Source organism: Dromaius novaehollandiae, chromosome W, assembly GCF_036370855.1.
Source record: "Dromaius novaehollandiae isolate bDroNov1 chromosome W, bDroNov1.hap1, whole genome shotgun sequence".
NCBI lineage: Eukaryota > Metazoa > Chordata > Aves > Casuariiformes > Dromaiidae > Dromaius > Dromaius novaehollandiae.
In genome coordinates, this window is record NC_088130.1 from 60,058,261 (window position 1) to 60,070,706 (window position 12,446).

Consider the following 12,446-nt stretch of genomic DNA (forward strand, 5'->3'; position numbering starts at 1 on the left):
TGCGGCATCGCTCCTGTTCTGTATGGCTGCAAAACCCATCGCTGCAAATGAAACGTGAGAGCCAGAGCAGACGGACTTTATTTCGGAGGCCGGGGGCCCCGCGGTGGACGTGTCCCTGGTGTCCCTGCGCGCCTCGTTGCTGCGTTGCTGCCCAGCTGCTTCGCCTAGCGCGGACTTTCGGTCCTTCTCGGCCACCGCCTTGCCGGCGGCAAGCCCTGCCTCCTTCGCGCGCTTGGCTATTGCCGTAGCGACCGCCGCTTCCCGCCCGCGCTTGGGGCCAATGACAGCGGCGTGGCGGCGGGCGGGAGGGCGGGAGGAGAGCGGCGCGCGCGGGGCGGCGGCGGCCATGAAGCGGCGGCGGCGCGGGGAGGCCCCGGAGCCCGGCTGCCTCCGCGCCTGGGCGGCCGAGAGCGAGGCGCTGGCGGGGCGCTGGCGGGTGCGAGGCGGTCCCCGTCCTCCCTCCTCCTCCGGGGCCTGCGGCTCCCGGTATAGGTTGCCATGGGAACGGCCGGTGCCGGGCCTCGGCTTGCCCGCCGGTGCCGGGCCTTGCGGCGGGGCGGGGAGCGGGAGGGGGGGGGCGCCGGTGGCCCGGGCCGGCCCCGTTAGCGGCCCCGTGGCCGGCCCGGCGGTGAGTGTGTCCCTTGCAGGCCGCGCGCGGCTGGGGGCCCGGCGGAGCGGCGGCGCGGCAGCAGCGAGGCGCCTTCGGGGAGCTGCTCCTGCGAATGCGGGGTGAGTGGCGGCCCTGCCGCCGGCCTCCCCTCCTCTCCCACCCCCGGCGCGAAGCGTGCGGGGAGTGGGAGTCCCGGTCCCGGGGGCTGATGTTTGCCTGGCCGCAGCTCCGGTATCCCGATGCTTGAAACCAACCGCTGAAAAGAGGGGGTGAAATTTTTCCCTGCTGCCATAAACTGAGCTGGGCCTTTGGCGGGGTTAAGGCCCAGCCCTGCTCTGTATCTAATCCTTTTGCAGGGGTTGTGGCTGAGCTTTGGGGTTTCAGGAAGAAAAGGGGCAATCTTTTCCCGGGAAGGAATGACGGGAGCCTAGAAGCTGCCGGATGGGGCTGCTTGTCACCCCATTGCAGTGAGAGGCCCGGAAAGGGATTCCCAGCAGCAACAGCACTACAGAGGAAATCGGTTTGGAGAAAGATGCTATAGGAAGCAGTTAAGCGATAGAGCAGGACAGCCCAGATGCTGGGCTGTCCTGTGGCTGCAGCTGGGGAGACAGAACGTGGGAAACCTCTGTAGAAGGACAGGCCTGTAGTGGGAAGAGCACAGACTACTGATGCTCTGTTGGAAGGGCTGAAAGGTCTCTCTGTCCTGCAGGACCTAGATAGCAAGCCAGCTGGAAAGACACTAAGGATACTGAAGATGGTATCAGCACCCAGAGAAGTGACATCTACTCCCACTCTGGGTAGTGCAGTCCCCGAACTAAAATCTCACCACCACCACCACAACAACAACCTTGGCAGGAATATTCTGTTGTCACAAAGCAGGGTGATGAAGCCTTAACATGGGTGGTCGTAGGCTTTTCTCTAGCCACACACCTAGCTCAATTCATTCTTGTGTTGGCTTTGATTACAGGGCTGCCAGCTGCCCTCACCACCTTGCCTCTGGAGCTCACCGTCCTCTATAACTCCCTGCTTTTTGCTATGGGAGCATCTGACTGTGCCATTAATGGAGAATCAGAAGAAATATGCCAGGGGCTCCTCAGGGGTAAGGAGAACATTCTCTCTACTTTGAATATGTGAAGTGACTGGCCAGGGGAGGGGGGGACTGTGAAAAATGAAGGCTGGCTCTGTAGGGAATAGCAGGAGCGTGGAGCAGCCTGAGGTCATGGATGATATGTGCATATGTGCATGCTGCAGCCCATCAGGATAGGCCAAAGGTTTTAAATGAAACAAATGAATTTTCAAGGCATAAAATGCCAAGCTTCTAGCAAAGTTTTTGTTAATTATGGTGTGCTGGGTTCAAAGGAAACTCACTGAAATAGGCTGTGAGTCAGAGAGGGATCTGCAGTGTTAGTGCTTGCTTGCTCTTGGGCTATTGGCCTTAGGAGGAGTCAGCAAAGCTGGAGTCGTGGCTGTAAATGGTGTGTTGTCTGCTGTGAATTAATGTGTTAACTGTGACAGCTCTGGTTTCTGTGCTGCTCCTGCAGCCAGTTGAGGCTGGGCAAGCTCTGTAACCCTATTCCATCCCTTGCTAGGAAGAGCCCCTGCTTGAGGCTTTCTCCCACTCTTGGGAGAATGTCTGTTACAGGGCACTGACCTATTGCCTCATTGCTGTTTCTCTTCCAGTTCTGGAGGCTTTGGGGGCCTCTGGGCAGGATCTCAGTACTGAGGAACTGTGGCAGAAAGTGCTGCAGGAGGTGACTGTTGAAGAGCTGCAGGCCCCTTTGCATCGGCTAGGTGCTCTGCAAGGAGCGTGGTGGCTAGCAACCAACCGCCTGGGAAGCATCACCGGCCTCTTCCGCCTCCTGAGCAGTGCCGAGGTAACCGGGCTGCAGGAGGAGGCTGTGCAGCTTCCTACGCCCTCCCGTGCCAGAGTATCTGCACACTGTTACCATCTCTGCAACTGCGGAGTGCCTTCTGCATGTACACTAGCTGTCTTCCCTTAGCCCTGGGGGATCCTTAAGCCAGCTGTTCCTCCCCTCCTGCTGGTTTTGCAGCCTGATCTGCTCCACAGCTGGTGCTCGATGCTTTTCCAGGTGGCTTAAAAGTCTAGCACCAAGCCACACTGGTGGTGAATCGTCTGGGTGGATGTGAGCCAGCCTGTGCCTTCTGCCTTGAAGGAACAGCGTCTGAATTGCCTGCTCATGTCATGAGATCTATCTAGCCCGTTGCTGAGGGGCTTGTATTTTTGCTTTACTGTTGTCACTGGGGGTTTCCAAGTAGTCTCAGTGTGCGCCACAGTTATATCTGTGCAGACCAAAATAAACACCTGCAGTTTGGTAAAGGACACAGAGCTGGCATAAATACTGTGTTTGTCATAAAACCCTCTCTCCAAAATGCTGCTGTGGCATTTGGAGACCTGAACCCATCGGTGCTTCCCATTCAGCATGAGTAATCCTGTCCCTGGCATCCCAGCTTTGCCTAATGGCCCGCAGTGCATTAATGGGTCCCAGAATAGCTCCTGCTTGCCAGGGCCCTGGGCAGCGAGGCGCCAGCCAGGCGGCTCAGGCGGGCTGAAAGGGGGGCGCAAGCAGAGTCACAGCCTCTGCAGGGAGTAAGCTGTGAATAGTGTGACTTAGAGCAACCTTTCCTGCTGATCAGGAGGACCAGGTTACGTGAAGGCTGCTGAGGGCTCCCTTTACAAATGCCCTCAGGCAGCACTTGAATCTGCCTTGCTGGGAGTCGCAAAGGTGCGCCTCGCTCTCAGGTGGGAGCTGCTGCCTGGCACCAGGAAGGAATTATTCCCCAAACCACGTTGTAGTCAGAGTGAGGGGGGTGGCAGGACATAGCTCCCCAGCACAGAGCGTGCTGTCGAAGAGCTCGGTGCCCCTCTGTTTTCCTGTGCCCCAGGATTGATATTCCCTGCTTCCCTTCAGTATTCCCTGCTCTCTCTCTCTGTGTTTGCAGGACCCAGGGAGAGCTCCCTGCAGCGGAGGGAAGAATGAACTCCTCTCCCTGCTCAAGGCATGGAAAGTACCTGCCGAGGGGGCCTCTGTGTCCCTAGTACAGAGCGCCGAAGACTTGAAGGAGATCCTTTGCACTGCAGCTGCCTTCCTGCAGGGTTTGTGTAGAGGGGACTCTCGTCCCTGCTGTAGCCTCCCCCTGCCCTCCTGTCTCAGGGTCTCCTCTCCCTGCCATTGTCCTGGTTGTTCTTCCCAACCAAGTCAGCCCTTGGGATTCCCTTGGGAAACGACCCAGACTGAGCCTTTGGGTCTGTGGGTCTCAGCCTTGCCATTTGGTATCCAAAGAGCTTCTCTGCTTTTTCCCTAGCTAAGACTCTTCATTGCCACGGGGCTTCTTCTGCCTGTCATGCACAGACCTCTCAAAAGTCTCTAGGATGGTAATAGCAAGGAGGCAAGCAGATGTGAATGTGGACGTGACTTAGGCATGTGAGGGTGTTTTCAGAGGGAAACTTGAAACAGGGATTGAAAGAGAAGCAAATAGTGTTCACAGTAAATATTCATGAATTAATATCCCAGAGCATCCTGCTGAGTGATGGCCCAGATGCGCTGGAAAAATGTTTTTTCCGTGATGCTGTGCGTGCTTCCTCACCTGCACTGTCTCTGCTGTGCATGTATGTGCACTTGAGCCTGCCCAGCACCTACCTCTGCTGTCTGCCTGGGCAAAGGGAGGCATCTTGGTATTCAGCGCTTGGAGGCTGCCCTTCTTTCCGTTAGACGCTTCCATAGAGCGGCTTGTTCTCTATCAGTAGTGTTGAACAAAAGATGGCAGCTTGGGCTAATCCTGCCTTGCGTTGCTGGTTGTGGAGGGGTTCAGGCATGTCCCTGCGACAGTAGGAAGAAAAGAGTGGATTGGGCATAGCGCAGCCTGAGCTGTGGGTCTGCTCCCTTTGTGGGGGGGGTTACAGGAGGGGGGTCTACATAGCCTTGTTTGTGGGCCAGGCTGTGTGGGGAGCGGAGCTGCAGAGCTGAGATGTTGGATCTGTTGTAGGGCTGCAGGAGCTGGAGGCTGGGAACCTCCCTGCCGCCCTTTCCCTCCTCGAAGAGGCTGCTGGTGGATTCTGTTCCAAAAGGGTCCTGGCTCAGATCTACACTTGCCTCAGCTGCTGCACTCAGCAAATGGTAACGGCAAGGCCTCTCCCCTGCCAGCAAGGAGAGGGGAAACAGCCTGTGAGTGGGGAGGGAAGGGTCAGGCCAACCTGCACACTGCCTCTGTGTGATCCGGGCTGCAGCAGGAGGGCAGTGTCTTGAGCACAAGTTACCTGTGTGGCCCCAGCCTCCTTGGGCAGCTGCAAAATCCAGACAGGGATTTTGTCTGAGCACAAAGGGTTGCTTCAGAGAGAGGAGAAGCTCAAACACAGTCCAAGATGAGTTGCCTTTGATGGCTAAAGTGCTGCAGCCTGATAATATGCATGCTGCCCTGCGGCGATCAGGTGAGCTCTGTGAAGGAGCTTGATGGCATGGATGGCATTTGGTAGGTTGCTGGGTTATCCTCTGTGTGTGTACCGCCCTTGCTTAGCGGGGATTGTCAGAGAAGCAAACAAGGCAGGGATCTGGATCCAAGCAAACAGTAAAGATGTCAGCAAGATGTCTTTGCAACGTGCAGCTCTCCTCATTTTCCTAGGGCAAGCCTCAGACAGCCCTTCAGCACCTGAAACGGGCCCTCCAGGTGGACTTCCAGTGCCTTCCTGCCCTGTCCCATGCTGCAGCAGTGTACCATGAGCTGGGGGAGATGGATGCAGAGCTGGAGGCCCTGGCTGTGCTCTATGAGGTTTGTCTGCTGCCTCCAGTTGTGCAGTGGGGTGGCCTCAGGGTTGGCTTTTGGTACTCATGCCTTCTGAGGGGCTGTTTTACCCTGAGGTGGTCCCCAAAGTATAAGACAGTGGTCCATTGATGGTACCACCATCAGTAGTGGCTGCTCTGGCTTCAGCAGTGGGAATGGGGGAGTGCAGCTTGGTCAGGAACTCCTGCTTAGCACCTGGCTGTTGGCTGAGGCAAGACTTCTGGATTGGAGTTCATGTTCTTGGGAGCAGAGTGTACACCTCAGTGTTGGAGAACATCAGTCTCTTAAAGTGTTTAGTAAAGGGGCCTTTAAAAGGCATGTTGTGGCTGTCAGAGGGTGTGCATTAGCTGTGGCAACCTTGGTCTGCCTGGGAGGAGCAGTAAACACTGAGTTAGCTCTTCAGCCCTTCGAAATTCGATAACACAAACACAGCCGTGAGGGATCTCTATCACTGCTAATAGCACAAGATCTGGTCTGACTAGGTCTGTGTCTGTGATGAGAGATGCTGTTCCAGGCAGCTCAGGGCAACTGAAAGCCTGAGGTTCTGTGTGCTCTGGGTGGCCTTAGAGATCTCCTGATGCTATGTGGAGAGCAAAAGTCTGCCTGCCTCTGTGTGATCTTGGTTGCTCTTCTTCCTGGAGGTGGCTGTGCCCTAGTGAGTGAGAAGAGCATAGGTGTGCTTATGTGGTGCAGTACTTCTGCTTGACTGGATGCATCTCTGGATGCCAGAAATAGCAAATAGTTGCAACTGCTTGGGATTTGACCAGTAATGTATCTACCACTGTTTCTGTTCCTGTTTTGCAGGCTCTGGAAAGGAACCCTCCAGCAGCTGCTTCCACTACTCCTTATTGCCTAATCCAGATAGAGCACCTTGTCCACACGCCAGCTCTAGCTTCTCTCTTCCGCCATCGACACCCTTCCGAAGTGAAGTACCTGCTGGCACAGAGGTGTCTCCAGGACGGGAGGTAACAGCTGCCTGTTGTCTGCTCACAACATGCTGCTCCTTTGGGATCTGCAGTTCTCTTGGTGCTTCTGGGTATTGTCCAGTTCAGTATTGCTGTTATAGGTCTGTTAGTCGTGGGCAGTGCAGACAGAGCAAGTGCAGTGTGGGGAGAGCCTGCAGGCTGGTGATTCAGGTTTCACCTGGCTGCTGGCACTTCTTGGGGTCCCCCTGCTCCTTCCACATGTCCTGTCCCTGTTGCAGGGTGGCTGATGCTGTAGAACATTACCTGGATTTTCTGGCTCTGCTCCAGGATGGGCTGCAGCAGCAGGTAGGTATCTTGAGGAGCTCCCCTGGTGCCTTGGGAGATGAGGTTTGGATTCCCACTCGAAGGGCTGGTACCAGACTTCACACTTGGACTCCCAGTTTCACTGTTTTGAGACATGAAGGAAATGAGTTGGGAGCTGCCACGGGTGCAGTGGGAGCTGTGAGCTGGCACCTGTCACCCGTGACACATCTGCCTTGGGATTCACAACAGAGACTGCTTGGCACTACTGCCTGGAGAAACAGTTTCCCCTTATCTTCCAGAAGTAGTTGTTGGCCCAGTTTTGGATGTCCTTCACTTCAGGACTAGGGGGTTGCCTTCCTGGCTCTGCTGAGCCTCTGCTGCTCCACAGCTTCTGCCTCCAACAGGCTCCATTTTCTATGGGAATGGGTCTGAGCTTTGCTGAGTGCCAGCTGTGGATCCCCAGTAAGCGTGGGGCTGCTCTGCTTGGCTGGGAGTTGTGCAGTTCTGTGTCTGAACACTGCTGTCACTTTTCCTCCCAGGTACCCCTGGATGGTGGATCAGCTCTGCCCAGGATACCTGAGGTGTTCCTGGAAGCCGCATCCGCCCTGGAGCAGGCCGGGAGGCATCAGGATGCCATAACTGTGTGCGAGGAGGTCGTGAGCCGGACAGCTGACCTAATCCCACAGGTGTTACGAGTTGAGGAGAGGTCAGAGCAGCCAGAGTGCCCATCGCCAGGGACAGAATTGGCTGGTGGTCCCCTGTCCCAGAAGAGGGAGAGTCTGTGTTGCCTTGTGTGGAGAACAGCTGCATACTTGCATCAGGGCTGGGCCTGGGCCATGCTGGGCAAGAACAAGGAGGCCATAACACAGTTCAGCAGGTGATGAAGTCGCGCTGCGAGAAGGGTCCTAGCCAGCAGCTTGATAGATGCTGGGGCAGCAGTGGCTGACAGGGGCCAGAGCAGAGTGCAGCTTGGCATGGCGGCTGGCATGACTGCTTGCAGCTGACTTCCCAGCCCAAGGACAGCACTGAAGTTCCTCTGTCCTCCCTCCCTCAGGTGCCTTGGCGATCTCTTACGAATCCAGCTTTATCAGTCTGGTGTTGAACCAACAGGTATGACACTGCACAGGTCCCAGCTGTGTGTTAGGTGACGGTTAAGTGCGCTGTGAACTGGGAAGCTTCTTGAATCCAGGTTCTAGGGAATAGATTTGAACCAGTTGTGCTGCTCCTGATCTTCGAAGGATTTCCCTCCACCCCTCTTTGTCTTTCATGGCAAATTTATTTCTTGCCTTGGAGGTGCTATGGACGCCTTGAGCACCAGTCTTTTGCAGCAGGCATGGCTTGGTCTTTCCCTCCTCGTGCTTGCAGGCTTTGAGCACGGAGGAGATCTGCAGCAAGGCTGGCCCAGAGCCTTTGCTCTCTTGGCAGTGTTTGCATGCAGAGGCTGAGAGCAGCCTTTGTTCCAGTTACGGGACTGCCGAGAGAGCGTGAAAGAGCCCAGTCTGCACCTCTGCAGATGGGCAGCCAAGCAAAGGCCAGGCTGCTGCTGAGGTTACTGTTAAGTCATAGCCATATAAGGTGCTTGGTGTTCTTTGCTTTCACCCTCTACCACCTCCTGGCCTGTCCTCTCCCAGAAGATCCCTTGTTCCCTGACAGTATCTTGCAATGCTATTGCCATCATTTTGGGATGTGCCTGGCAACCAGCAGAGAGGCTGAGATCACTGGCTGGTCATGGAGCAGGACAGTTGGAAGATGAACGGGCCAGGAAAATGCTTGGCCTGTCTTGCCTGCTAACCTGGCTTAGCCTGCTGGGATGGGTGAGGGAATGTCAGAAGATGCTATCTCCAGGTGTGTGTGTCTTTGTCTTTCCATGCCAGGGAGTCTCATACCAGAAGTGAATCTTCTCCAGAAGATCAGGTTGCTCTCTCTCGTTGGGCGAGGTACCCAGTTCCTGGAGCTGGGGAAGCACAGGGAAGCCTTGCTGGATTTCCAGCATGGTTTGCAGATCTCACCAGGTAAGAGGCTAATTTTCGTGAGGAATGGAGAGGATAGCCACAAGTTTTTTCCAGGGTTGCTTTGCTATTTTCCGTAGGAAGGTCTCATGTTCTAGACCTCACATTCAAATGACAAAGACTACAGCAGGGCTGCTAGCAGTGCTGCATGCTTGAGATACTCCTCTGGGACCTGTTCAGCTCAATGCCCTAGAGAAGCAGAGCAAAACTATTTCACAGTGAATTTATCAGAGGGCGACTTTTCTCTCTGCTTGCAGCCTGTACTCTGAGACAGCTTGGAAGTTTCTTCTCTTCCTGCACCCAAGCCTGGTGCAGCCAGCTTTCTCCCAGAGAGATGCTGGTTTTCCAGAGAGGAGCTGGATAGCTGGAATCTCGCTTCATCCTAGGAAGCTGCATGTTCTTGCCTGGCAGCCTGGAGGCTGAGGCGTGTTGGGAGAGAGGGGAGCAGAACAGGGAGCTGTATGTGTCCTGAGGACAGCTAAGACATGTCCAGAGTTGCTTGCAGGGATGCCTGAGCCAACCTCACCTGTGGGATGCTCCAGTAGCACCGAAACACTGAGGGTCCATGAGGTTTGGTGGGATCCCTGTAGTCAGAGCTGCTCTCCGAATGCCCATCGCAGTCTTGGCTGAGGCTTTCTGCCCACCCCGCGATGGCCTCGCTTTGGGGGTGCAGACCTGCTTGCGAGGCAAACCCTGACCCATGTCTAAACAGAGGAGTGGCTGGCTGTACCACAGGGCTGATGCCATCTGTCCTGGCTGCCAGTCTGACTGCCAGCCCCAGGGTTAATTAGAGCCTGTGACATAGCCAGTAAGGTGGTCTCCCCATGACACCTCCTCTCCTCGTGCTCAGCTCCCTCATCTGGCTTCTAAAACTTCTTTTGCAACACCCTGCAATCCACAGCATTGCTGGGGGCCTGCTCCTCCCCTCCTAAGGGCTGAATTTCCCCTTTATGTCTTGCAGGTGACCCTGCTGCTGCCTCCTACCTGGTGCAGGCCCTGTGGAAACTGAACCGAAAGCAGGAGGCTGCCGCTCGCTGGCAGAAACTCTCAGAGAGCCCCGCTGAGGAAGACGGGCAGCAGGAAGGGCTGGGAAGGCGTGTAGCGAGGTGAGTGGAATTGCCGCTGGGCACCCAAGATTGCTCCACAGCCCTCAGCTTGTGTTTTAAACTGTGTGGTTTATCTAGCTCAGCTCTTGCCAGCCTGGAACTGCAGCACAAATGTGTCAGAGGAGTTTTCCCCTCTGTTTCTGCTCTGATATTCAGTGCTTAGCCAGGCTGTGGCTCTGCAGGACTCTCTGGGGCACATAAGAACTGACAAGGAGCCAAAGTCAGCCCGTCTCTGCAATAGCAAATGGGAGGGCAAAGGCTGGGGCAGAGCTGAGGACTGTATGTAGTGTATGAGGAATTAATTTACTAGTAAGACTTGGCAAAGGAATGCCGCAGTCCTGACTGCTGCAATACTCTCTTTTCTTTCAGGCCCTACCCTTTGTACTTGGTTTCATGTCTGAAGCAGGCAACCTTCCCGCATAATGAATCTCTTGCTAGAAACATACAGGATTACCTCCGGACCGCAACCACCTAACCCAGTCAGTCTCCCCATCACCACATACCTCTCCCTCCCTGCACCGGGATGACATGAAGCCTTAATGGCTTCTCCAGGACTCAGAATTACTCTTAGATAAAGCTGGGTTCCCAAAGGACTGAAACGGAACAAAGTTGCTAATAAAAGCTTCAGATCTGTTTAATTTATATATGTTTTTTCTGTGACCTTTTTCTTTGAGCGATTCAGAGCGAAGCATTGCAAAGAAGATTGTGGCCTTGACACTGCCTGGAGCTGCTGTGGGCCTGTGGGCTAGGCCCTGGGAGCGTGGGCTCCTTGCTCCTGGGAGAAATATCTTTGCCCTTTGAAGCTGTCACAGGGGCCAGCTCTGCGTTCCCTGCTCCAGGGAGCTGTGGCCAAACTAGACAAACAGATGAAGCAGAGGGTTGTCAGATTGTTGCTCCTACCTGTGCTTTGTACCTTGGCGTTTCACTCGCTTACTGTCATTTGGAGCCCAGGAATGTTTTTGGCTGAAGCACACAGCTCTGAGGTCCCGCTGTGCCAACACACTGCACCAGGGCTGTGCTAGTCAAGGGAGGCAGCAGGATCAGGATCCGTCCCTGGGGAGCCATGCCGACTGAACTGCACAGCTCTCTGAGCAGCTTGCTGTGGCAGTGGGCTGAGGTGAAGGGGCCCCTGCTCCTGCCCAGGGTTTGGTGCAGCTCATTTGGGGTCAGGAAGGTCCCTCGACTCCATTAGCCAAGTCTTTGGCAGGGTCCCGTCTCCTGCAAGAAGGAGGAAGCAGTTGGAAACTGCAGGGTAAGGGGTGAGAGCAGGGAGAGGAAAAATGAAGTGACGAAGTCCAGAAGAGTGAACTAGGAACTACTCAGGACTGGCAGAGAAGGGCTTGGAGAGGTCAATCTCAAGAAAAGTGCGTTTTGGCCTACAGTTCCAGGCCTACAGCTAGAGACTGAGGTACAAACTCACCTGCTACAGAGGGGATTAAAAAACCTATGAGAGCCTGGATTGGCCAAGTTGTAACCTCAGTTACGGACTGCAAACACAAGAGGGAAGCATGCAGGCAACACGACTCAGAACGAAAGTGTGTCAAAGACCAGCCTGGGCTACGTGGATGTCGCTCGTAAGTTTGGCACGAGGAGGGGCTGGGGTGTGTGGGGGGGGAGCACTGCAGGAGGATAAACACCTGCAAGTTAGCAGGATCTGGTTCCTCTGGGACCTTCTGGGCTCAGAGCTGGTGGAGCCTGAACCCTGGGGCCTTGGGGCAGACAGGCCTCATGTTTGCTTTTCTCTAGTCCTACCGTAGGTACTTCCTAGACTTTAAAAAAGGAGGGTAGGAGAGAAGACACAAGGAATTAAGTACTGGTTGGCCCTGTGGAATAGAACACTGGCTATTTATTCACAAGCACCTAGAAGAAAACAAGGGAGTGACTGCCAACGTGGGCTGGCTGAGAACATCCACTTTCCTCCTCTGACGTAACCAGAGGGAGGCAGTAGGGCCTGGGCCGCAGGTGCCGTGTGGCTTGGCTCTGGGAGCATTCCTGGCTGTAGGGAAACAGCATCCAGGTGGAGATGTGGGAACACAAGTGCCAAAAGGGGCTGGAAAGCTGCACTTGCAGCACGGTGGGTCAGGGAGAGGTGGTGAAGGAGCTCCAGGATGGTCGCTTGGGCTTGTTCAGGGGAAGTCAGAGCTTCAACCAGCTGATGGGGCTACTGAAGGCCAGCAGTGTCTGTGCTAGGCAGGAGGAGCAGCTCTGAGTGCGGCTCCAGAGGGGGAGCAAGGGCCAGCAAGGCAATCAAAACGGGGCTCTGAGGGAGGCAGCAGCCAGCCAGTGAGGAGCAGGGGTGCACAGAGCAGGTACCCTGTGTGACTCGCTGCCCCTGCTTTGGTCCACCGCAGCACCCTGCCAGCAGGGCTGGATGGTGGGGCTGGACGCGCCCTGGCACCCACAGAAACCCGCTCAGGGCTGCCAGCACACAGGGGGCACGGCTCAGAGCAACAGACCCTCGCCCCAAACGTGTGGCCTCTTGCAGAGGCTGTCCCTGCTCCGTGCAGCTGGAAACGCTCCCTCCCCACCGACAGCCTCGAGCCGCTCTGAGTGCGTAGTGCCTCTCTCCAAGGTCACCATGCACACGAGCTATTTATGCTTCGGAGCTGAAAAAACAAAACAAAACTAATCAGGAGAAAGAACCCCCTTAGATGCCTTCAGATCTAAGTGAAGGGCTTCAGGGAAGGAGAGCCCG

The 12,446-nt window shown here is 55.6% G+C and overlaps 1 protein-coding gene across 4 annotated transcripts; it reads left to right on the forward strand.

Annotated features, from left to right (window-relative positions):
• Positions 1 to 288: 288 nt before the first annotated feature.
• Positions 289 to 10,393, forward strand: LOC112988029 (Fanconi anemia group G protein). Of its 4 annotated transcripts, XM_064500577.1 has the most exons (14): positions 289 to 436; positions 648 to 729; positions 1,578 to 1,709; positions 2,291 to 2,484; positions 3,572 to 3,725; positions 4,616 to 4,746; positions 5,249 to 5,395; positions 6,212 to 6,372; positions 6,612 to 6,678; positions 7,176 to 7,513; positions 7,691 to 7,746; positions 8,511 to 8,648; positions 9,607 to 9,751; positions 10,121 to 10,393. In XM_064500577.1, exons 1-14 carry the CDS (start codon positions 347 to 349, stop codon positions 10,224 to 10,226), a joined length of 1,941 nt encoding a protein of 646 aa, XP_064356647.1. In that variant the 5' UTR covers positions 289 to 346; the 3' UTR covers positions 10,227 to 10,393. The 4 variants fall into 4 exon arrangements, with proteins under 4 accessions (XP_064356647.1, XP_064356648.1, XP_025964016.1 ...); XM_064500579.1 differs by lacking the exons at positions 289 to 436; positions 648 to 729 and adding an exon at positions 1,371 to 1,490; XM_064500578.1 differs by lacking the exons at positions 648 to 729; positions 2,291 to 2,484.
• Positions 10,394 to 12,446: the final 2,053 nt, after the last annotated feature.

Excerpts from the sequence above, each read along its gene's own strand:
- LOC112988029 (XM_064500577.1), top strand. The coding sequence starts at position 347 with ATGAAGCGGCGGCGGCGCGGGGAGGCCCCGGAGCCCGGCTGCCTCCGC. Across the intron at positions 4,747-5,248 it reads GCTGCTGCACTCAGCAAATG|GGCAAGCCTCAGACAGCCCT; the intron begins GTAACGGCAAGG and ends TCATTTTCCTAG. Across the intron at positions 6,679-7,175 it reads AGGATGGGCTGCAGCAGCAG|GTACCCCTGGATGGTGGATC; the intron begins GTAGGTATCTTG and ends TTTTCCTCCCAG.